The sequence below is a fragment of the Dermacentor silvarum genome, chromosome 1 (genome assembly GCF_013339745.2).
Source record: "Dermacentor silvarum isolate Dsil-2018 chromosome 1, BIME_Dsil_1.4, whole genome shotgun sequence".
NCBI classification, from domain to species: Eukaryota; Metazoa; Arthropoda; class Arachnida; order Ixodida; family Ixodidae; genus Dermacentor; species Dermacentor silvarum.
The window spans coordinates 130,707,377-130,733,830 of NC_051154.1; the positions used below are offsets into that span (position 1 = coordinate 130,707,377).

The 26,454-nt window shown below is 45.6% G+C and overlaps 1 protein-coding gene across 3 annotated transcripts in view; it reads right to left on the minus strand.

The window, feature by feature from the left end:
• LOC119436030 (1-acylglycerol-3-phosphate O-acyltransferase ABHD5) overlaps nt 1-26,454 on the minus strand; it is a 60,236-nt gene that overhangs the window by 12,068 nt on the left and 21,714 nt on the right. For all 3 annotated transcript variants that reach the window (XR_007463152.1, XM_037702767.2, XM_037702766.2), the window contains exons 3-7: nt 17,423-17,722; nt 16,271-16,528; nt 13,425-13,539; nt 5,149-5,265; nt 410-479 (exon numbers count right to left, since the gene is read on the minus strand). Coding sequence is in view for 2 of the 3 variants with exons in the window: in XM_037702767.2 (XP_037558695.1) it covers nt 410-479; nt 5,149-5,265; nt 13,425-13,539; nt 16,271-16,528; nt 17,423-17,722 (860 nt within the window). In the remaining variant the exon portion in view is untranslated. The remainder of the gene's footprint in view (nt 1-409; nt 480-5,148; nt 5,266-13,424; nt 13,540-16,270; nt 16,529-17,422; nt 17,723-26,454) is intronic.

Genomic DNA, 26,454 nt, shown 5'->3' on the forward strand with positions numbered 1-26,454 from the left:
GTCCCAAGATGTTGCAAGTGAAAACAGCCCATGCCATGTCGCATAAGTGGCGCTGTATGTTTTCGGCCTTCATGAGACCTACCACACGTATAGATATTCGCCAGATTTAAAAATGGCTGCCTAGACCATGTTGAATGTGAAGTAATTAGAGCAGATCACAGTCTCTTAGCCTACAGTTTTGATCTACTGATCACTCCAAAAGAAATGAGCGTTCAGATGTGTGGAAGTGCCATGCACTATAAAAGATTGCAATGCATGGGCATTCATGTGTGCTTTCACAAAACAAAGACGTACAGCACTGCACAGCACACCACAAATAATTATATGACATATGCATATGATATCTATCTAGTATTCTTAAAATGTATGTACAAGAAAAGAAAGCATGGCCACCACTCATGGTACTTGCCTCAACATCCACTTCACTCTCTTGCCTAAGTCGCTGAACACGAATACCAGGCTGTTTGTCAACCCAAGATCTAAAAGAACAAAATAAGAAAGTGTGTATATTCAAACATACACAGAAGAAAAGGAATTAGCATTATATCTTATACTAACGTCTACTCCACAAGAAAAGCTCTTCTGGCAGGCTTTTTTAGCTGCTGGCTAATTCGTAAGTTTCCTAACTAAATGACTACTGTCCCAATACACATGGGAATCTAAATTTTAAGGCCTTGAGTCTCCTTTGACCACTATGTTAATAGCTGTGGCACATAACTCCTTAACAATGTCAGCTAACGTGTACAAGAACATTAAAAATGCCCCGCAGTGCACCTGATGTATCCTTAGTTACGAACAACACCTTTCTTCAACATACATTTTCAGAGGCCAGCCAATTCTACATCCCTTTTTGTACAACTAAATTTGTGTGAATATTGTATATTTTCGAATGTAGTTAACCTCCATATAACAAAGTTGATAAAATCGGGACTTTATTATATCGAAATTTCACTATATATTAGCTGATAGTGTTGCCCGCAGTGGGGCGAAGCTATCATGAAAAGAGGCGGCAGCGGGGAGCGGATACTTGTCGGCCTCTCTGTCACAAAAGAGCGCGTAATCTGGGCGCGCGCCACGTGTCTCGAAGATTCCCAGGCTTTGGCCATGCTACGAGATCACGACTCCGATAGGAATGTTCGAGAACGCCTGTGGAAGCTATATAACCGCCGTGCGAGAATCGTTCGGTGGAGTTCAGGAGTTCAGTCCGCACCGGTGAAGTGATGTAACGTAAAGACCGATCGTCTGCCGAAGAAGGGGATTCCCCGGCAAGCTAGTCGACGAGTTCATCGAGCGTCTGCATTTCCGTAAGAAGTTCTTTCTTCGAGATTTGCCCGAGCTACGCCGAGATCGTCTGACTCCAAGACCAACCCAGCACGGTGAATACGATTGGACACTGAGTGTTCCTATTCCTTTTGTACTTTACGTGTTGGACTCTTAGTGCTTTCGTTAATTATTTTCCTGTATTTTGTGAATACCCATCTGATTTGTATTGTGTTGTGTCTAGCCTAAGTGTGCAAGTGTGTGTGTAACTGCCTAGAATATATTTTGTTGTGTTTTGAACCCTCTGGGCTCCGACTCGGTCTTTGGACAGCAACCGGCGTTCGCTGGCGCACCAGAGGGCCCACTCTTAATTGTCCTTGCTTTCGTGGGATTATTTTCGGAAGCTGATAAGGCGGCTTTGGAATTTGGTCCGGCGTCTGCGCCTCGTTCACGGGGTCTGTGACAATATTTCTGGCGTCCGCGACAGGACGTTTCTGGTGCGAATTGTGGGTCCATAGTAGGGAGAAAGAGCCTAGGGTCGTTTACATTGCTATTGTAAACGATTTTGAGTGTTGCACCACGTTTTGCTAACTTGTGTGCAGAGAGCAGTTCGATTGTTGAAATCTAGGCAGATATTTTTTGCACGCGGCAAAATTTTTGAAGGGCATTATGGATCCCGAGATATTAATTAGTTGCCCTTGGTGAGAAGATGGATCTTTCCGGAGCGGAACTACGGAAGTGGGTTAGTCAGAAGGAAAAAGAAGCTGTAGAAAGAGAGAAGCTAGCGGCCGAACGGGCCAAAGAAGAAAGAGAGGCGATGGAGCGAAGAGAGGAAAGAGAAGCAAAGGAGCGACAAATAAGAGAAGAAAGAGAAGCAAAGGTACGACAGATAAAAGAAGAAAGAGAGGCGATGGAGCGAAAAGAAGGAAGAGAAGCAAAGGAGCGACAGATCAGAGAAGAAAGGGAAGCTGAAATAGCTGAGAGAGAAAGACAAAGACAGCACGAGTTAGAACTCGAACGACTTCGTTCGCAGCAGCGCACAGACGCTCCCGCTCAGGCAAGAGTCGATAGCACTGAAAGGGAAGAAACTCGCTTCCGTCTGAACCCAAGCAAGCTGCCTGTGGCATTCGATGAAAGAAAAGATGACTTGGATGCTTATTTGCACAGATTTGAGACAGTTGCTAAAAGCCAGAATTGGCCAGAGGATCAATGGGCCACTGCGTTGAGCACGTGTTTGAGTGGAGAAGCACTTAGTGTGTACGGTAGGCTGATGCCAACCGATGCCTTCAATTATGGAAGGGTGAAAGCCGCTCTACTAAAGAGATTTAGGTTCACCGTAGAAGGCTTCCGAGACAAGTTTAGGACTGGAAAGCCCGCCGATGGCGAGACTGCCACGCAATTTGCCGTACGGCTCGAGCCACTATTTTGATAGGTGGACTGAACTTTCAGAGACTGCACAGGAGCACGGTGCGCTTAGAGAGCTTCTGATCAAGGAGCAATTCCTCATCAGTTACCAGCCGAGCCTGTCACTCTAGCTGAAAGAAAGGAAAGCTAAGTCGCTTCAAGATATGTTGGAATTGGCAGACCAATTTTTGGAAGCACAGGGAGGCACCAATCTCTCCAAGATCAAAAAAGAGGAACCAGTGGACGCAAAGAAACCGACATCCGATGCAAGGAGAAACCCTCAGAAGCCTGTTCCGAGGTGTTATCTCTGTAACCGACTGGGCCACCATGCTAGCAATTGTCGGAGCAATTTTACGCGCCCCAATGATGTCAAATGTTTTAAATGTGGGTGAACTGGGCGCAAAGCCGATACTTGCCGCAACGGAGTGAAAGAAATTTCTCAAGCATCCTGTGTGTATGTCCCGCAAAAACACCAAGAAGACTTACGTCTTCTTGGTGTTTTGATGATGACTTTGTAGACGATGACTTTGTGATGATGACTTTTGATGATGACTTTTTTGACGATGACTTTTTAGAACTCCGAGATGGAAAAAAAATTCCGGTCGTTAATGCGGTGATGACGCAACGCCCCGAATTTCCTGTAAAAGGAATGCCTGTACTTGCCGGAAAAATGGCAGGAAAACAAATTACGGTGTTACGAGATACCGGCAGCAGCACAGTGATCGTACGGAGGGACTTGGTCAAAGACAGTGAGCTCACGGGCGAAACCAGTTTAGTTTACCTGATCGATGGTACGACTAGGAAGCTTGCTGAAGCCAGGATTGAGGTCGAGACCCCCTACTACAGTGGGAATGTCACTGCTCTTTGCATGGACAGCATGACCTAATTCTAGGAAACATTGAGAGAGTTCGCGCCCCAGACGATCCGAAAACTTTGCAAGAGCCGAAGATCGAACCATCGACGATTGAAGAGCCACATGAAAAACCATCAGCAGCTAACGAGAACACCGCGGCAACTGTCACCCGAGCTCGAGCGAAGACTCCCGCAAGGCCTTTCCAACCCCTTTCCACGCCCGATTCCGAAAATAAACCGACCGGGACTCATAACCACGCGAAACAGTACAATCGAAAGACCAAAGACAGGAAATTTAAGAACCGTTGACGGTTAGTTGTGGTGCAAAGCATTTTGATTGAGTGCACCAAGTGTTTATTTATGTATCATGGACATAGTGTTTGTTTGTGTTCTGTAAACTACCCTGTCATAGTTTTGTATACTCGTTGCACATGTTATAATTCAAATGCTTGCCTTGTCACGCGAGATATGTATTTTGTGTAGTACAAATGTAATAGTTACACGAGCGATGTGTTTATTGTGTAGTCCAAGTGAACCTGTGTGACTTGTGTTTGTATTCGATGTATCGTGAGTGAAGTGATGTGTGAATTGTGGTGGACTGATTTATGGACTTATGGACTTGTACGTAGTGGACTTTTGTGCGCGCTTCTTTTGTGGTTTCTTGAATATTATTGCATAATATTCTTAAAGTAGGGGGCAGTGTCACAAAAGAGCGCGTAATCCGGGCGCGCGCCGCGTGTCGCGCAAGCCAGCGAAAAAACACGCCGGCCTCGCGGCAACTTCAACAGAAGGGGAGAGCGCATACGCCTCAAACAACAACGCGAACAACGGCGCCCGGACGTCTAGAAGAGCCTCGACGAAGCGACGAATTTGGTCCGGTGTCTGCGCCTTGTTCACGGGGTCTGTGACACTCTCGCTTCAACGTGTCTCCGAAACTCGATATTACGCAACCTCCAGTACTAAACACGCAGGAAGACCACGCACATGATGGCATGGCATCTCGGTACACCCGCTCTTTGCGAATGCAGCAGATTACCTCTACAACAGGGCATGCGGGCTGTGCATGCGCATAGCCACGCTGACTGCCATGCGCAGCTACAACCATGCTAAAAAAAGGAGACGTGGCCAATGTGCCCCCCCCCCCCCCCTCGTTGCAACAGTTTTTTTTTTCTGGAAAATGTGAACGAAATGTAACGCAGATTTAGGATTGTACTCGATTCTAACACGCACGCAATTTTTCGACCTGTTTTATCGGAAAAAAAGTGCGCGTTAGATTCGAGTAAATACGGTATTGTCGCGCTACTCCCTCGCAGCAACAGTGAAATTTTGTTATAATGAAATTGTCTATAAACACACTTCGTTATATTGAAGTACTAAATACATGGTGTTCTATGGACAAGTTACAAAAAGGTACACTTCGTTAATCGAGAATTTCGTTATGTTGAAGTTCGTTATATCAAGGTATAATTTATAGTAAGTTGTTTAAACATTCATGCTTTAATTTCATAAATGTACACAAATATGCATTCTTGTTGAAGCCTCATGCAATTTACAAAAGTCAGCTTGTACTTTTGCGCTTGCCAACCCTAAAAAAGAAACACTACCATTGCAATACCCTGAAGTCTCACTGACCTTGAGCCGTAGATGAACGTCATAGGCACACCTTGATGCAGCTCTCCAATGCGGCTAATCATAGGGTGTCGGGCCCAACCATACTGCGTCATCATGGCCTTGAATGCTGACTCTCCACTGCATGAACAGTAAGTAGTGAAAGGGCTAGTCAGTACAACCTTTAAAGGATAGCCACAAAGAAAAAAAAATCCACATACACACAAATACAGCCAAGAGACTAGGCTTGCTAGCTTGTTTTGTTTCTTGCCTTAAACAATGTTTTAAATTAGAACTTCAAGAAATAAGGACTAGCGTATGCACCAGTGGAATGATGTGACGCGGTATGAGCCTTCAGATAGAAGATGAAGCACAGGAACCTGGGGAGGGGAGAAAAAGAGAATGAAGTTGAAATAAATAGAGACAAGAGGGAATCGTAGACAACAGAAGGAGTGTTCTATGCTGGACGGTCGCTCCGGATCAAGCACTGCAGAAGCTTCACCGCGATCGAGCACGTCTACGCTGTTCGAAGCTGCGTCCACGTTGGAACTACACGGGTTTTGGTCAAGTAGCTGGCGGTTTTATTGCGATAGCAATTATACGGACACTTCAACCGGATTTCTGCCGTCGCCGTCGCCGTGAGGTTCCCTATAGATAAAATCTTCGCCGTGCGCCGTATGCCCGAGCGGAAGCGTGCGGGGACGCGCGCTATCACGGAGAGCGAACGCACTCAATCTCCCACGCGCAAGCAAGGAAGCGGGAAGCCAGCGCCGGAGGGAGCGGGGGGGCACTTCTACTCTGCCAACAACCGCGCTCGTCGCTCCGCCCGCACCGTCTCTTATCTCCCCACGGCTCTGACCTTTATGCGCCGTGCATTCGCCGCTCAGTTTCCGTTGAAGCGATAGACCGCACGTACCTTCGCCGCTGCGGCGTATGCGCTTGCTGCCAGCGTTTTGACAGTCGTTGTCTGCAGTCATTCAGTGTGATCTATTCATGTTTGTTTGTGCGCGCTCACACCACGCTTGTTCATTCAGTTAGTAATAGTCGGGCCACATTTTCCAACGCACGCTACACATGCAATGCTGCCCGGATCGGCAGTGCAGCGCTACAGGTGTGTCCCTTCGCACGCGCTGCCCACGGGAAGTGCTTCTCATCAACACCACCGTTTCACACGCGCCTTCTCGTGGTCATCGAGTCTCTCTTCATGTCGGTCTACTTACGCCGCAGCACACCTGCTTACTTAATCAGCTCATGGTTACTACAATTCATATTGCTACCAAAGCCGCTCACCTTACTTCGTATGACACTGTGTTGCTATCGCATTCATTGCTTCACCCTTAGGGCAAAACTGTGACATTTTTCTATTGTTCTTTGCTTGCTTAGCTAATTGACTTTGAACATTTCTTCCAATACCCGTTAACCTGTTAGTGTAATTATGTGCTCATCTGCAATGTCTCTCTCATCACCAGGCCAGGAGGCATACTCCTGGTCGGCTTTCATTCCTCCCCATGATTTGCCGGTGGAGCTTTTCTTATGCAGTGGGACCAACAGCGTTCCTGTGGCTTTACTCCCGAGTGATGGCGGAGTGATTCGCTACAACATCTGTCTACAAGGTGTTCTCTACGATTATACCTTGGGCTACCTAGATTCGTTACCAACACTGTGTTATATCAGGAAGCTCATATACCCACTCTAGATTATCGATTCCGCATGCTTACGGTTCAGACTTTTTTAAAAATCTAAGAGTTTTCAAAGAGACATGCACAATACATATTTCTCACTGAACCGTCTGGGTTTATTTACATATCGTGGTCGCGATTACAGTCCTGAGATAATATTTTTACATGCACAGTTACAACAGTTGAATGTGTCCATACGTCAAGTTTGCCATTCGAATGATGCCTTAACTGACTTCAAAATTGAATTCAAGGACATATTTCCAAATCATGCTACACTATTGCATAGCAGACATTTAAATAATATATTACAAGACCACCTAAGCCAGCTAGCTACTGACAACATAATAGCTACCAACACTTCCCTGTGCAATGAGAAGGCAGGAGTGCGGATCTTCTCTGAATCACTTCAATGGTCTTACTCTCTTCGCCTTCCCAACTTCACAGCCATTTGTTAAGCAGAACTAATAGTGATTTAATATAATCGAAAGATTCCCAAAAATGACTCATTAGCTGTTATTGTGACTGACTGACTGTCCATATGCACAGCACTTGCAGCATCTTCAAATTCAAGAATTCTGCAAACATTTTGCTCAATGGTTCCTTCGTACTTTCGGCAAGTACACTTGCTTTGGGTATCGGGACATTGTGGTTTGCACTTGAATGAAATGGCTGATTCACTCACACGAGCATCCCTTAATGGCCGTGTCATATCTGTTTTGCGGACGTCAGCTTATGTAACCGCAGCTAGGTACAAAAAATTGTCTATATCGCAAAATTCCGCAAAATTTAACATCGTCTTCTGATTTCCACCATCTTTGCTTCCCATGAAATAATAATTGCTGTCCTTCAAGGCAATTGGAAGTTTCTTTAACAAAATTGAGATGCTGTATACCACCTCTAAAGTTTTACTTACACAGGTCTGGTCTCCGTGTCCCATCTATGTTCTTTTTGCAATGCACCAGAATCTATTGAGCATTTTTTCTTGTCGTGCCAGCGATTTTTAAGAGAAAGAAATTTCATTTCGAAAACTTCGGCAATTACTAACCTCACCAACCATTCTCTTTTTTGGGGCGACTTCAATGGGACACAGCCACAGGGATGCTTTTCTTGCAGTTTACAATTTTATTAGAGACACAAAAAGAACACCTTGCTGAATTTCTAGAATTATGAATTGTTCCTATTATTTCAATTCTTTATGTGAAAATTATTTTATCTCAATATTCTTAATTGTATTTTTCTAATTGCTGCTAAGCAAATTTAGTTTTTGTTTAAATTCTAACAAACATATTTGAAACCGCCTGCTTCTTGGCCAGTTCTCCCATAGTGGGTATGAGCCAATGTTTGGGAGATGAGATGAGATGGACGCCAGTTCCCCAGCAGAGCAGTCTATTGTGTTCGTTTCACTAGGAATGCTACATTATTTTGGTGCAGACGGCAATGGACTCCAACATGTGGGTGACATTTTTCCTTGAGGAGACCTCTGCAGAGATCATATTTTTGAGATACCAAGCTCAAGATGAACAAGCGGTGGAACTACCTCGTGAACCTGGCTTTGGAGAAGGCTTCCGTGGACACTGCTGAACTATGTTGGAAGAGTGCTGTGAAAGTGAACTTGCATCTGGCGACCTTCAACGAACTAGTTCTTCAACCGATGAGTCGGAAGGGCTGGATCACGGTCTTCGACAAAAGAGGTGAGCCTCGTTTTGAAAGCTCATCAGATACGGCAGGACCAGATAGTGCAACAGAACCGACTGATGGCATCGCTTATAAGCTAGCTAAACGCTGAAAAGCCGGTGACTAAATTTGTAGAACCTGATGCGTTCGACGGCATGTCTTCAAGTACGGAAAGTTGGCTTGAATTCTATGAATATGCCGCTGGAAAGAACAAGTAACAAGCAATGAGGTTACACATGGTCCCTTTCAAACTAATTGACAAGACAGTCATCCGCAAATCACCTTACAACATGTCAAGATATGGTTGCAAGAAGAATTGCAGGAGATGCTACATGCCGATATAATCCGACCTTCGGTATCACCTTTCGGCTTTCCCATAACAATTGTGCTGAAGGAAGATGGGATTTTCAGAATGTGCATATACAACAGGGTTCTCAATCATCAGACAGAACTTATACCATTTCCCACGCCGAAGATAGACATGATTATAGATGAGACAGGCAGTTGCCAAAATTTTTCACGTATTGACTTGTGTAAAGGCTTCTGGCAGATCCCGCTAACCGAAGAAACAAAAATGTACACTACTTTTATCACACCCTTCAATTTGCACGAGTATAACCGGCTTCCTTTCGGCTGGAAGAACTCGCCAGCATGATTCCAAAAGATCATGAACGAAGTCCTGAAGGCTTTACTAGGTGTCTTTTGCAACATGTACATAGACGATATTATCGTCTACTACAAAACAGAGGCTGAACATCAGGAACACCTGTCTCAGGTATTAAATGCCTTGAGCTTGGCACAGCTCAAGGTTAATTTTAAGAAAAGTGCATTCTTTCAAATAAAAGTTGTCTTTCTTGGAAGTCTTTGATGGGACTACCAAAAGCACGAAACAGGAGTCCGTCGAGAGGATCTTCAACTGGTAAAACCATATGAAGTCCACTTATTGCGTGTGTTTTCGGGATTAGCAGGACATTTCAGAGATTTCATAAAAGACAATGCTGTCAAAACTAGATGACTCACGCGCCTAACACAGAAAGAAGTTCCATTTGAGTGGAATGATGAATGTGAGAGAGTCTACTGCGAGCTGGTGCACAAAATCTTTGCTGACCCTATTCTACGCATACCAGATTTTGCTTTACCCTTTGAGCTGAATACCGACGCCTCACACTATGGGACAGGTGCAGTCTTGTATCAGAAATGTTCAGAAGCATCCGGCCGAGAAAAGCGCCACGTAGTAGGTTACGACAGCTACACCCTCAAGCCGCTCTGAAGTTAACTAAACCACTATTGAAAAGGAGGCACTTGCAGTCCTTAAAGCAATTCAGTACTTCCGTACGTAGCTGGAAGGAACAAAGTTCACTTTGTTCACCAATCACCAGGCCCTCACTCATCTCTTGAATATGACCCAACCTAACGGACGTATCGCCAGATGGGCGAACTGCTTGCAGGGCCGTGATTTTGTAGCGAGGTATAATGACTTATTCCTACTCTAGTCTTATCATCCACCGCTCACGGCCGGCCGATCCCGTTGATAATGCGAGCGGACCGTCGCTCTGACCACTGACAAAGCGCGATAAGCGCGAAAAGGCATTATTACATGAAAGGCATCGCTACAAAATACCGGCCCAGCAGTTTGACTTCACCATCTCCCACCGACCTGGACCTCTTTTGACTGATGCAGATGCTTTGTCTAGACTGATGACACAATCCAACAAAGAACAATCGGAAGAAATCAATGAACTAAAATTGTGGGAAGGCACTGAACAACTGATTTTTGTTGAAGGTCGATATCAAGTCCCGTCAACGCTGGATCCCAGGGTGCTTTATTTGTACCATGATAGCCCAGAATCTGGAGAACACGATAGATTTTGGCACACCTACAACAAGCTAGTTGTTGTAGCCTCACATGAAGGAAGAAGTGAATCAGTCATTCGTTCATGCCATATCTGTCAAGTCAACAAAGTGAAACGTAAAGGCCATGATAATACCTTGCCACTCGAATGTGCCACTTGTATTTTGCCGAGCTAAATAAGAAACGAGAAGGAGACAGAAAAACGCAAGCTTTTCTTCTGGCCATAGATGAATCCATTAAGATGGTCGCGGCTTGGGCAGGAAAAGAAGATGCAAATAGCGTCATCGCTCTCCTTGAAAGGGATATGTTTAAGACTACCAGGACGATCCTATGTGACAACGGTCCAGCGTTTAAGAGTGCAGAACTAGCAAGATGGGCTCAAAACCACAATATATCAATCAAATTCTGAGCGCCATACCATCCCGCGGCAAAAGGGCTTGCAGAGTATGCAAGATGTGAAACAGTACATCAGGATGTACGATAGTTTCCCTGGTGGATGGAAATGCTCTTTAGAAGCAGCTGCAAAACATCATAATCGCACCTTCACCGGTGGTTTGGGATGCAGTCCACAGTTCGCTTTTTCAGGAGAAAGCCCTAATCTGCAGGTGGACCGTGAGTTGGGGCTCTTAGAAAATTTCTAGATAGTCGAGGAGAGGAAACAAAAAGCCTAGGAGAAGTACCGTATACCAATGAAAAAAAATTTGGACAAGAGACATCGCGCAGAGATCCCAGGCATTCAAGTCACCGACCTCGTTTTAGTTAGGAAAGGAGTAAGAGATTCCAGTGCCAAATTTTATGGTCCTTACTCAGTGACAAAGACACCCACTCAGAAAGGAATATTGAAGACTGTTTGGTACATCGGTGAATGTGGCTCGGTTGAATGTGCTTCAATTGAAAACATTTTTAAGTATTACCCCAGGAGGGTTTAGCAAAAGAAACCTGGAAGGGTGAAGCGGTATGAGCCTTCGAATAGAAGATGAAGAAGCACAGGAACCTGAGGAGGGAAGAAAAGGAGGATGAAGTTGAAATAAATAGAGAAAAGATGGATGCCAGTTCCACAGCAGAGCTTTAAGTCTACTGTGTCCTTTTAAAAAACTAGGAACGCCACATGATGATCAGAACAACCATGACAGTACTAACAGATAGCTGTCTTATTTCTCAAAATGTGAGACCAATCAGCTAAGGGCATTATGTGTGAACGCAACTTGTGGCCAGATCAGCCTGTTGCATGTATTTTCATAACTGGAGCACATTAAAACCAAGTAAAACAGCCATTTTTGGTGTCTAGTTTTATCCCAAAATGTTGTCAGACTTACACCGCAAATAATTTTGGTCAGCACAAGTCTTTAAAAACAAAACTGGTAAGATCTGACACTATCTAAATTATAAAGCACAAAGCCACTCAGTATTGCTTTTATTGCTAATTTATGTACAACTGCTGGAACTGATATGCACCAGTGCCCTCCAACCAGTTAGAGTGAAAGCACCACTTGTCCACGATATAGCCAATTCATCCCAAGTGTTAAAGACACACTAAAGGCAAATATTAAGTCAATGCAGACTGTTAAAATACCCTTCCAGAAACCTCACAGCATTTGTTTTGTGCCAAGAAGCAACACAGTAGCAGAGAAAATCGCTACTGAGTGGGCGCATTCCTTTACCGCAATTCAAATTGCCTGCGACAAGTGAGGTAGTGTGATGCAGCATATGTCATCACCACCATTTGCCACCGTCATTCCGTAAAATGGCACCCAAGAGCTGGCACTGATGTTTTTATGTAAAGTGCAAAGGGGCAGCCAGAAACCGACCCAAGACAAAGCCGTTAGTTGTGTTGACAAGATCAAAACAAAGTGCACTTGTTTTCCTGGCTTGCGAAGCTCATAATAAAGAGGCAACCACATGCATGCAATATTTAACTGACAAGCGACGTGAAAGACGGACCCTGTCATACTGCCCCGTTTCGCTCTTGGACAACTACAGTATAGACCACTTATAACGCAACCGCTTATAGTGCAGGACCGGATATAATACGGTCTTTTCAACAAGACTCCCGTTAATTTTCCCCTAGCACTCTATGTATACGCGTATCGCTTATAGTGCAGTTGCGGGACACGAAATACCGGTTAAAGTGCAGTTGCCTGGAAGTTCGGCAGTCAACCTAGACGGCAAATGCTCCCCTCAAGCCGCAAATGCCGTATTTACTCGAATCTAACGCGCACTTTTTTTTTCGATAAAATAGGTCCAAAAATTGCGTGCTTGTTAGAATCGAGTACAACCCTAAATCTGCGTTACCATATAGCCGTCGACATTTCAAAATGGCCGCCTCGCACGTGCATCGAGCCTAGCTACTCTCGAGCCTAGCTACCATAGCTTCCTCCATGTGCCGCAGTACACGTGTTTAGGCAATAGTCTACAGTCTGTCTTCACATTCTCTGCGTCTGCTCTATCAGCATGAAGTACCGAGTTCATCATGACGCCACATTCAAAAGGAAAGTGATCGTATGTGCGGAGACGGAGGGAAATCGGGCCGCATCACGGGCATTTGGAGAATCCGAAACTTGCGTTCAGGACTGGCGTAAACAGAAGGAGAGGATTTTCGCCAGCAACGCAATGCAGAACGGTTTCAGTGGACCGAACGTAATTTACGACGATCCACTTTGGCGATACGATCGCCTTGGCCCTATCTTGAAAGAAATCTGCGACAGGTAAAGTCCGCCGCGCGCCGTGTTTTCACCGCTTAGAGGTCGCGTTTAAGCGAGACGCATGATAGCACGAAGGTCAATTCGCTCGCCGCGCTTCGTCACTCGAGTGTTTTGACAGTTCGTTTACGCGGTCAACGAGCGAGATGTGTTCATGTTTGCTTGTGCGTGCATGACACCGTGCTTGTTAATTTATTTAGTAAGCGAATACAGAACCTAGAGCACGGTGACAGCGACGGCAGAAATGCACCTGGAGTGTCCATTATCGCAATAAAATAGTTGTTTTGGTTATAGTGCGGTACCGCTTATAGTGCGGATATTCGCGACTCTAGCGACTTACGTTATAAGCAGTCTACACTGTATAATCAATAATATGCAATGGCAAGAAAGCCTTACCTAGGTGTTTGAGCATTGCAGTGGTATATGTAGTGTGGAACTGTCTGCTTATCATCCACCACATGTCCGTACTTCTTTCCAATATCTGGCCTGATCTTTTCTACTAGCCGTGGACCTGGAAAACAAAAGAAAACAAGTACAGGTTAGCCTGCAGTTAAGGGTTGGCTTTAATGGCAATTAAAATATAGTTTAAGAAGCATTAACACTGACAAATGGATGAGTCAATATTCACCCTTGATCACACAACAACAGTGCAACAGGGCAGGAATAAAAAAAGTGGACAACACAAGTTGGGGAAGAATGGTACCTACAAGGTTTAACATCAAAACACAACACTTTGGCTGCGAGAGATACCGTAGCAGAGGGCTCTAGGATAATTCTGACCTCCTGGAGTTCTTTATGAGGTCCCTGAAAAGGTTTTTGTATCTGTTCACGAATGCTTTCTCACAAGAATTTCGTGTCAGCACCACACAATAAGATAATTATGACTCGTTAAACATTACCCTCTTCTCAAACCACGGCATTCCCCCTCAAGTTCTACACTGGGCGGCCATCGTTATGTTTCACCTCCTTCATGTGGTGATACAAATGTTGTCTACCGTACTTTCCGGTGTATAAGACACATTTTTTTTTTCTTAATTTTTCGTCGGTGCGTCTTATAGAACAGTGCGACTTATGTACATTTTTTTTACCGGAAAAACTGCCGTCAAAGTCGCATTCTATGTTATGGGCACGCGAAGCACGCTGGTTGACTAAATTGCTACGGGTTCTGTGTGCGCTATCAAGGTGGCGGGTACATTCTTCTCGTGATCGAGTTCCTGAGCGCCATGCGAGAAGGATGGAGCAGCAACGCAAGCAGCAGCAGGCCGACCGACTAACGATAAAAACACAGTATTTCTTTTTCTCAATAATTTGAGAATAGCTTTTTCAATATTTATGTTTCTCAATATATTTCTCCAATATTTTTCTCTCAATTTATTTGTCTATGTGTGCTGTAACCGTTTTGCGCGTGGTTTGATACGATAGCGTGAGTGTGATGCAGCTGATGACGAGGGCTTGAACTAGTCTCATCCTCAGTGAGGCCGTGCTTGCTTGGCGCTATTCGGGTTATTATGAATTCTGAGATCATGCTTAGTGCCTCAGTCAAGGCAGTGAGCATGGTCTCGGAAGCAGCACATCATCGAGTGTACTCACCAAAATGCGAGACCGCTGTTCCAATAAAACGAACTTAAAGGAACATTAAACGAATGATAAAGCTTCAGTAACAAAGCGTTGTACCCGTAGAAAATGCAACGATAAGCTCTTCAGCACGCAAGCCCTAGGTTTTCTGCTACGATGCCGATCTGCTAGTGCACCGAGTGGCAGGCTTAGATTAGTGGGGCACTCGACCGACTATCGCTCACACTATCCCTGTCAGAGATACGCGCTAATTCTCCCGTTGCCTAACGTCAGTTGTTGAACATTGCCAACTTTCCCCTTGAACCGAAAACCAATAAAAAATATTTCTGTTTCACTCTGCAACAAAATAATAAATAACGTTTCGGTTACGTTTTCACACCGGTCAAAAATATAGTTCTTTTTCGTTTTTGTTTTCGTTCCGTTCCGACACACTGGTAAATTGCCAAATGAATCGGCAGTGTGTTTTAAAATTTTTAAAGCAAAGCTTTCTTTGTCTTTCCTTTGACTTTTGCGCTGCTGCTGCTGCTGTTTCCTTAAACGTGGCGTCAGGGGGTGGTTCAGAGCATGGCAGAGAGGAAAGTCGATACGAGAAACTCGTTTGGACCTTTCTATCACGTGGCATGTGCACAATGCCCTCTGGAGCTCCCTGGGTGTTGCCACATTAGCCTCTTTACAGCTGTAATTATCCGTGACCCCCCTCAAAAGCACTGCAATAACTGCAGCACTTACCTTTCTACTAATGTGCAAGTCCAGAGGGGACGTAGATACAACTGTAGAGAGGAGGGGGGAGAGGAGGCAGAACTGACGCAGTTGCGAAACGAGTGAATAACAGCCTTGCCACTCTCACAGTTCCCATACAGGGGGCGAGGGAAAAGGTGATGTGAGAAGGCAAGGAAACAGCGGTTGCGGGCAAACTGAAGGTACGTAACGGTACAATTCTGCTATTTCTGAAAAATAAACAGCATGAAAATTTGTCAAGCGGACAACACACGCAGGGCGTGCAGACGCAAAGCCATATTAAAACATTGTAAGGTCTAGGCGACACTACGGAAGCAGGCGCACGTCAAATCAACACTTCTGTGCCTGCCATGATAGCTTGACGGCTATGGCATTGCTGGAGGTTGCGGGTTCAATCCCGAACGTGGCAGCCGCACTTCAATGGGAGCGAAATACAAAAACGCTAGTGCACTTTGATTAAGGTGCACGTTAACGCAGTGGATCATAAACAAGTATACCTGCAGCATACGTTGTGACCACTAGCTAAAAAAAGGCCAACACTTCAAAGAAGAAGGCTCAAGCTGCAAACGGCATCCAGGGCCACAATTTTGTAGCGATGCCTTATGACTTGTTCTATACTAGTCTTATCATCCACTGCTCACGGCCGGCTGATCCTGTTGATAACGCGAGCGGACCGTCGCTCTGACCACTGACAAAGCGTGAAAAGGCATTATTACCGGAAAGGCATTGCTACAAAATACTGGCCCAGCATGGTCATTTGCAGCAGAGGTGCATCTGTGCACAACCTGAATTGCTTGAATATCCTTCCTTGGCCTTCCGAAATGTTTCTCAACTTCTCTGCTAGGGCCAAGTGCATTCGCAGCATGCCATGAAAAAGGCAGATTGTAAAGAAAGAAAGAACCAGAAGTGTCTAGAAATTGCCAACTAACCCCAAGGCCCTGCAATTCGCACAGCAGCCAAAGGGTTGAAGGGGCTGAGCAAGGTGGAGACCACACGGACCCAACTTGGCAGCTGCAGCGCTGGACGAGGCGTGTTGCGCTCAGGGAAACCCCATGGGTCAGCAAGTACAAGGTGGGCCACACGCTCGGGAAAGCGCAATGCATATGAGGCAGCCAGGAAGCCACCCATGCTGTGTCCCAGCAATACAAAGCGATCAAGACCAACCTGTGCTCGCCACTCTTCGATGCCTGGAGTGAGAAAAATGCTAGATTAAGTTCACTCTGATGGAAAGTGATTTACACACAGCCTTATATTTTGCAAACAGTCATCATCAACCCATGTTTACAATTAGATTTATTGCCTTATTCAGTCCAACAGGTGATGCTTCCATTTCCACTGAATAGATGCTGCGTCAACCCAACTTCCACTCATCTACACCACGCAGCAAAAGCCAAGCCACATCATAATTTATTAACTGTCCTGTATCTATGCATCAACAGAATGCTCTAAAGGTAAGCTGTTTCATTGCACTACGGTGTCAGTTTATTCTGTTTCATTTTCTTCTGCTTCTTTATTTTTAATGGGTGCAGAACACCTAGGTACAAGCATGCAGCATGTTTTATCTCCACAAACTTTTAGAGATGCAAGTTTCCCTTGTGCTCCAGGATATGTATTAGTAGAGGGGACCTAGGCTTCCACTGAATGAGCTCAAGTATCAGCTCAAGTATAGCAGGTGGTTTAGCCCACAGAATTTTTCTAATCAAGGTTATAATATAGTATACAGACTTCACAGCTGTTCACAACACTGACAGTATATTACATGCATGTGCCACAAGGGGTGGGTCCAACTGATTTTTCATGGAGACTTATACGTTACCAAATGTTATGACACTTTGCCCACTCCTTTATTAATTCACTTGGACACATGCAATATTTCTTATCACTGTGACCACAGGTGACTTGTTATTCTTTCTACTGCATATTGCTTTATTGTGCTGTGTTTCGCATTTATTAGTCCAACACTTGCCAATTGTTTTTTTTTTTTTATGTATTGCACCATGCTAGAGGCATGAAACTGTTAGTGGTCACCTATGACAATAAATAATCTAACAATAAGTTTTTTGCAGCATATGCACCCTTACTCTGCACAAACTGGTATTCAGCTTCCAGAGGATCCCTCGAGAGGCGTGGCCGTGAACTGCGGCCAAAGCCCAGCAGATCAAAGCAGTACGTTGTGCGGTCCTGGGCTAGGTAATCCAGGTTGAGCAGCCAGAGAGCCACTCCCGAAGCAAAGCCATGCACCAGCACGAGAGGAACCCGCTCTTCCTCTGCAGCTACTTTGGTACTGGGACCCAGCTGAAGGGTACGGATCTGGTGGTTGCCCTTGCAGCCCAGGATTGAGTCTATAGTCACAAATGACGACCGAACAGGAAGCTTCACATCTGTGGAGTACAATAAACCAATAAACAAGAACATGAGCATCACTGGAATATTCGGACACCTTTTTTTATTTTTATTTTCCTTTTTTTTTGCTTTCAAGCAGTGTTTCATTTTGATGGCATAATTGGAGAAGCAAAAACAAGTGATATAGCTGTTGGGATGCGTATTTCATTATTTCTGAGCACTCACAATGACGTTTTCTATCACTAAAATTTTTACACTACAGTTTATATGATGTGGGGAGCACACATGCCCATTTTCTCCCGCGTACTCACGTCGTCGTGTTTGGATGTTGCGGACACGTCGGGAACAGACGTAGACACGCGAGAGGCACGCTATGCCCTCTCCTAGTTCTCGCTCACTCTCGCGACGAGCATACCCTTCCCCCAACTTGCGGGAAAGGAAAAGTTTTCCTACGGGCAAGGAGGACATTCCCCTCGCAAAAGGATAAAGGTGTAAAAGAGCGCCACCGGGGGAGAACCTCTCTCTCTGGCGCCCCGACCTCGAACCTGCCAGATAAGGATATACCTGCTGCACCCCGTGAGTGACCTCCTTTGCCTAACTATGACACACAACGAGATAAGCCTATTTATTACTTATTACAAAGTGGACTTCCCTCTGCAAGTGTGCCTTATTGCTTGCAGCAATAAATATTGTGAGCTGATACCCCTGGTTGCCTTATTCGCCCGAACCCAACATAGCTGCGATTACATGCGCTACGGGTTGGGGAGTACGACGGAATGACAGTGTGCGGCTAGATCTGGAACTTGCCTTCAGCCCTAGCCTCACGTAGAGCGTACCCCCACAATGTAGGGATTGGAGTTTTCAGTTCTTACCAATAAATGTCAAAAACTACCTGCAGATTCCAATTTTATGAATTCGGTCTCAACCGAAAACTGCCAAATTTATGAATTCGTCATGCGCGTCACACTGGGTCTGCACAACATGACCAGACCCTCCCAAGAGGGTTGGGCATTCGTGCTTAAGCCCTCTTACTCATGCTCAGTCGGTACAAAAGCTGCATAAGAATGGATAGTTGGGCTAATGGGTAGAGATGTCTTCTGGCCTGGTGCTCGGCTGTCGTGGGGGTCCACATCTCGAAAGAGGGCCCAATAGAGATTTCAGCTGTTGTCTCTGGGCGCCTCTTGTCCAACCACAGACGGCCTTGTAGACGAGCATCCGCCGCGGCTGTGGGAGGCAAGTGCTGCCGCCGGGTACCTACCGGTAAAATAGGTACAAGCGCGCTCCCGGCCTGGTGCTCGGCCATTATGGGACCTCAACGCTTGGAAAGGGGTGTTTGACCTCAACCCGAAGGTGCCCCCACCTCAATAGGTGCTTGGGGCGCCACATGGGAAATGACCGCATACCTGCCAACCTCAAGACTGTCAAATTCGTAAACTCGCGACCGGGGGGGGGGGGGGGGGGGGGGCGGGGGGGGCGTGTGCACGGGAATTCTGCCGAGGAGTACGACTTCAAACACACTTGGAAGTACTGATAGAGTCTAGTATTGACGAGGCTTCGAGCACGCCATCACACTTCGCAGCCTCTACGGCTACAAAACACCGGAGTGCCGGAGTCGCACTGCGCCCGATGCAGCAGCACGTCGCACAAAAAAAAGCGAGGCCCACAAAACAGGTCATACAGTAAAAGTTCGTTCATTCGGATTTCACGGGACCGACACAAATGTCCCAATTAACCGAATGTCGAATTATCGAGGGTATCAAGAAAACAGTAAACAAATGCTTACTACGTCAACACGCTCTTATTTGCAGTATGAATCAGCAAATTCTGTTTCTATTTTGCATAAACGCAATGCGGAAGCTGCAATTCTCGTCATCTCGCGACTGATTAGAGCTCGCAGCGGCGAAGGTTTCGCGACTTCCTTCACATTGCGGCCGCGGGGCGCGTCTTCATCTGAGACGCGCTTTTCACTAGCGCGCGCACATCCCGTTTATTTTTTCGCCAATGTCGCCGGGTCGCCGCCCATCGCGATGTAGACGGTGCGCCTCTTCCTCTTCACAACCGCAATCTCTCTCCATCCTCGACAGCTTTGCACTGAGTAAAAACGGAACTATTGCTTACCGCAACCGCTGTCAACGTGATCATGCACGGCGACCTTGCGGTTCTGAAGGCGCGCGGCCGACGCACGCATAGTCAAACCGAAACTACCGTTTGCTGCAACTGCGGACGAAAGCGCTGTCGATATCGCCGCGATCATGCATGGCGACTACCGAGTTATGAAGGCACGCGGCCGACGTGCGTACCGAGTCAAAACGAAACTACTGTTTGCCACAACCGCAGCGGACGGAATCGCGGCCGCTATCAAGACGATCATGGATGGTAACTACGCAGTCATGAAGGCACGCGGCCAACGCGGTGCTATGTGCGGCGGTAAACGCAAGCACGAAGCCTTCCGGCGTTGTTGTCATTCCAGTACTCCGTCGCTTCGTTTCGGTGGACGCTAACGTTGTTTTGACGCGGTCCATTCATGTTTCGGAGGGTGGCGTGGCTTACAGCTATGGGCGCGGACCATTCGTGTTCGGAGGGGCGGAAGGGCAACGGGACAGAGGCGCGCGAGGCTGGCGATGCGGAGAAGGATGGAAAACAACGCGCGGCGGCGTGGAACGGCTCAAATTTCTTCTTTTTTTTTTTTTTTTTTTTTTGTCTTTTCAAGGAGTTCGTATTTCATTCCCTGGCGGCACGACACTGAGTGAAAACGAAACTACTTTTTGCCGCAACTACTGCGAATGAAACCGCGGCCGCTATCAACGCGATCACAGATGGCGACTACGCAGTTTTGAAGGCACGCGGCCAACGCGGTGCTATGCGCGCCGGCAAACGCAAGAATAAAAGCTTTAAAGGCTCAAGTAGGCACGAAGCGTTCTGGGGCGCGATCTTGTACGCGTTCCAAAATGGAACGGAGGCGTTCCGTTCCATCGAGCCGCACACGATTGGTCAATTTCAACCGCGACGTTCAAATTGACCAATCGTGTGCGGCTCGATGGAACGGAACGCCTCCGTTCCATTTTGGAACGCGTACAAGATCGCGCCCCTGGCGTTGCTGTCATTCCCGTACGACTTGAACTCCGTCGCTTCGTTTCGGTGGACGCTAATGCCGTTATGGTAGAGTGCACTCTAGTTATAGCTCGTTTGCGTCGCACGTTTGCGGCGCTCCGCGCTCGCCGAGCACCGAGAGTTGTCCGAATTAACCGATGTGCGGCCAAATACGTCCGAATTAACGAGAGTTTCATTGCATTAAATAACGCAAACGCCTGCCGGGACCAAAGGACGTGTCCGAATTAACGAGCTTTTACTGTACTCGCGAAAAAGCCTAGCGAAGGTGACAGGCAAGACGACTAGCCACAGCCTCCCATACCGAAACTGTGCCTGCCGCATCGACCCGAAATCGCCGTCGTCTCTGGGGGCGCCACTTACGTACAGGTGGGCCTTTATGTTGAGACCGCCATGGGAGCGGCCCAGACACCACTTGATTTCCGTGCTCACGTTGGTTTCGACGGGAATTCAGGGCGCAGGCTCCTTTCCCAAGCGTATCACCCCTGAAGGAAGCCGAACGCCAGGCCGGGGTACGCTTGTACCCTTTTGAACCAGTGGGTGCCCGGCGGCGGTGGGAATCGAACCCACAGCCTCCCGCAGCCGAGGCGGGCGTTCTACCACTAGGCCACTAGCGCTCGTCCTGTCTTCTTCTGCCTCCGTCCGTGTCTTCTTCGCGCTTATATCAAGAATATGGTACAAAAGCTCCCATGCATGTGGGGGTGAAAGTGGGGTTTCTGGACAAGCGATTTTTTTTTGTTGTTGTTTTTGCCTACCTCGCCAACCCCCTCATGGCAAAATGAACTGGATAAGGGAGCTGTGTGCGTGTACGAGTCCATTCCTCCCCACTCTTCCAGTGAGTCCGCATCAGCTTACATGTTACTTCATTAACTTCAGACTAATTTTTCCCAGGTTATCACTCGCCTAAGTCGCGGTTCGAATACATTAGACCTCATGCTAGCAACTGCACCTGAAACAATTGACCATGTAGATTATTCGAATGGGTTTAGTGACCACATATTACTACAAGTAACTCTTGCTATCCAGCCACCTTTTGAAGGAACTGAATCAAAGAAAATTAGAGATTATAATAAAGTCAACTACAATGCAATTACACAGAACTCGCTTCCTTTTGTTATAGTATGTTATTATTTTCTTTTTACAGTCACTCAATAGAAGAAAACTGACTTCTTTTCAAAAATAAGATGTTGAGATTACTAGAAAAGCATTGGCCCTTTGATAATTGTAATTAATGATAAAACTAATAGGTGGTTTAAGAAGGCTCTGCGCCAACTCAGAAACAAAAAGAAGCGACTTTATAAGACAGAGAAAAACTCTCATTCACAATCTGCTTGGGATAAGTATGAGGAATGCCTGAAGACATACTGTTACGAAATTGCTGCTACCAAGGAAAAGTATTTTTCTCAGGACTTACCAGTCCTTAAGACTAATCCAGTACAGTCGAAACTAATAAGTACAGTCGAATCTCGATAATTCGAACTCGAAGGGGCCCAAAAATTTGTTCGAATTAAAAGAAGTTCGAATTAAAGGAAGGACGTATTTTTGAAGTACTCGAGCACCATAGCACGAAGCACGAACGGTGCGAGTCGTGAAATATAGCAGCGCACAAGCGCATAAAGAGCGCAACTGCCCACGCTGGCCAATGCTTGGTTCCCGATAACGGCAGAAAACAAAACTTCAGGGAGCGGACAGCGCCAGCATGGCGACGGGCGTGCGCACGGAGACCATGGAATGTGAGGGAGGAGGGCGGCAGGGAAGCTGATTTGGCCTCGGCAACTCCGCCGCTTCGGTGGCTCCCCTCGCCCTCTCTCCCAACTCCCTCGCAGCTCCCTCACCTTCGACGGTCTCAGCCCGCACTCACCGCCGTGCCAGCGCCAGCATAGCCCGCTCCCTGAAGTTTCGTTTTCTGCAGTTATCGGGAAGCAAGTGTTTCCCGGACTGGGCCTCCGCCACTGCATTAAGGGGTCTCTCCAAAGCTTTTTCTCTATGGCGGTGTCGGAGCAATGCTGGTCAGAGGCGCCGCCGCGTTATTTGGTGCGTTGCTGAGAGCATTGTCGGTCTGCGATATGTTCGAATTAACCGTCGCAAATGCTTTCGCCTTCGAACTGCCGAGCGTTTTCGCCCATTGAAATACACATAACTTTGATGGGACCACAGCGTCAGTTCAAGTAAACCGGCAGTTCAAATTACACGTGTTCGAATTAGCGAGATTCGACTGTAGTAAGTCCTGATTGCGACAGTAACCGCATTTCCTTGCATGATGAAAATAACACTCCTATCCCCAACCCTGATTGTCCATATGTTTCTAACTCATTGTTTTCGTCTGTCTTTACTAGTCAAGATGACCATCTTCCCAAAATTCTGGAGCTAAGTTACTCTTACATGTCACCTATTGATATTACAGTCCAAGGTATTCACATAATCGTAGAAAACATTCAAATGTCTTGTTCTTCTGGTATTGACAATATTAACTCTAAAGCTTTATAGAATACTACATCAGTCTCAAGCATAATTTTATCCCACATATTTCGGCATTCGTTAATTACTGGAAAGTTACCTGCTGACTGGAAAATAGCGAAGGTGGTGCCAGTTCACAAAAGTGGAAATAAAAATTCATCTGAAAACTATCGCCCCATTCCCTTGACATGCATCTGTTGCAAAATGCTTGAGCATATCTTAGCTTCTCATATATACGCTCATCTAGAGTCTAAGAGTTTAGTTTTTTTTCTAATAGGCATGGGTTCCGAAAGGGTTTTTCTTGTGAGGCTCAACTCTTCGAATTTACTATTGACCTGCATTCTAACATGAACAGTAACGTACAGACAAATTGAATATTCCTCGACTTTGCTAAGGCCTTTGATCGAGTAATTCACTGCTGCTTGATTTTAGAACTCTCATCACTAAGACAAGCCTCGCTTACGTTTACATGGCTCTGTAATTTTCGAACAAATCAACAGCAATTTAGTGTAGTAAACAATTATTCTTGATCACTTTATTACGTTTCCTCTGGGATAACACAAAGCAGTGTTCTAGGCCCCTTACTTTTTCTAATCTACAGTAATGACTTGCCGGATAACATATCTTGTATGCACATATTTGCTGAATATAGTATTACTTACCATCCAATTTACAACAATAGTGACCATCTCGCCCTTCAACAGGACCTTGAATGTATTGGCTAGTGGTGTAAGACCTGCTTAGTGACTTTACATGTTTCCAAGTACAAACTACTCACCTTTAGCCGTAAATTTCATAACTCTAGTGGCCTATATAAAATTGGTAACTACATGATGGAATATATTATGTAGTACAAGTACCTAGGCACAAACATAACCACGAATCTTTCTTGGTCCGCACATATTATTTCCATCTGTGCTAACACATCAAAGTCATTAAGTTATCTACACCGTAACCCACATAATTCTCCCTCCAGTGTATATAAACTGGCTTATCTCGCTTTAATTCGTCCTCAACTCAAGTTTGCCTCCTCAATTTGGTCCCCGTACCAACAATACCTTATCAACATGTTAGAAGCCATTTGGAACTCGCCGTGGTGGCCTGGTAGCTAAGGCGTTGCACTACTAAGCCCGAGGGCGTGGGATCGAATCACTTCGAAGGAGGTGAAATTCCATGTACCGTGCATTGGGTGCATGTTTTTAAAATGGTCAAAACTAATCCAGAGTCCCTCACTACGGCGTGCCTCATAATCATCGAGGTTTTGGCACATAAAACCCCAGAATTTAATTCAATTTTTAGAATCCATTTTGAACTGAGCCCTAGTTGGTTCATTACGTATAATTACAGATACCCATCCAGCATAACACAAATTAAACAAGACCTCTCACTTGAGCCATTAATTACTCGTCGTGAAATTGCTTTTTATCACTATTCCACAAATTCATTCACATCAGTATGACGTCCTCTGTACACCTTAATCGCGCTCATTGAACTTCACGCAGACTACATAGCAACTTTAGCTTAACACACGTATACGGTGATACTGACGCATTTAACTTATCAGTTCTTCCACAAGCTATTCGTTCGTGGAATGACCTTCCAGATAACCTTGTATCAGAGCGAGATCACGCAAAGTTTTGCAATAACCTTAAAAAATATCTATGCTTCAAAATCTGATGTTTTGCATTTGCCACTATCACCCTTGCCTTTGCCTACAGTACTGTCTTTTTTTACGTGAAAACAATGTTTTGTCAATTGTTTTTATTATCCATGGCTCTGTTGTCGTTAAGTTAAAATTGCTTTTTTGTTCGATGTTGCATTTTGATTTTTGTTTTTTCAATTTTGAATGATATTGTTACTCTGTTGCTTTTATAGTGTATCTTGTTAAGTTCTTGGGTTCATTCGCATCTTTCTGCACTAATCAATGTTTTACTTTGTTAAGGTGTCATTGTACTGTAATCTTTATGTATGTATTTACTGTACTGCCCCCTTACACAATGCTACACGAGGGCTCTGTGAGGTACTTATAAAAAAAAAAAAATATGTGTGATCAGTTTTTCAAAGGACCAAGAATGCCAAAAAGGTGGTACTGTAAAAAAAATTGGTGCTGATAAGTGCCAAATTCTCCAAGTAAAATAAAAATAACTACCTGCCACATTTCAAAAAAATATTGCTGAAAAATCCAATCCCTATTTAAATGCAATCATACAGTTCATTTTTAAACAAAAACACTTAAAGCGGAGCTCTAACATGCCACTTTCAACGTGACATTTTTTTTTTTTTTTGCATTAAACAAAGGGCGAAACCACAGTGCAAGATATATACTCTTTAGGTGGGGACACTTCTCAGCTTGCTTGCGAGACGCGATCGACCAGATAAAGTAGCAGCATCGCGCACCGATCGGCCCAGTGGCAGCAGCGGATACCTATCGGCGGTACGACGCAACTTCAAGACAGAAAAGATTTTTATTGGTTTAAACACCCGTTGGATAGCAACTGGTGCTTGGCGGGAAATCCAAAATGATTGAGTGATGCGCAAAAGTAGGTCACCGTGGTGAGGGGACAGCAGTGGGGGAGAGGGCATCACCTTGACGAAGCATATACGGCGACGCGACGCTGTTCTCTGGCTGCTTGTGGTATCCGATCGTTCCTTGCCCTCGCAAGCTCTAGCCTTCGTTTTAACTGAAGTTGTGTCTACCTGCCGATAGGTATCCGCTGCCGTCACCGGGCCGACGGACGAGCGCCATTGCTACATTTTCTGGTCGATCGCGTCTCGCCAGTGTCCTCACTTAAAGAGTATATATCTTACACCGTGGTCCAAACCCTAGAAAAATACTGACAAGCATCACAGAGCCCTGATAAATTTGTTATAAATACTTGTTTCTACAAAGCAGTTTTGGTTTCAGTTCCCAGGAGATGGATACATCATGACAATGGTTTGCTCCATTACTGCAATTGCTGCACCTGCCACATGCACAAGAAATGTGCACAGCACCCATTTATTACTTTTTTTGTGTGTGTGTGAGTACCATCATCAAATGTAGCCTTACGGCTACACAACATCCGAGAATTTTGCTCTGTGTCATGATGTCGTGATAATGTTGATGATTCCAAGTCCAGCATTTCAAGACCAACTTTAGTATCAAATTAAAATGTGTTTGCCAGCCTTCATACTTGCTAAGTGTCATCCTTTTACGAGCAAGAAG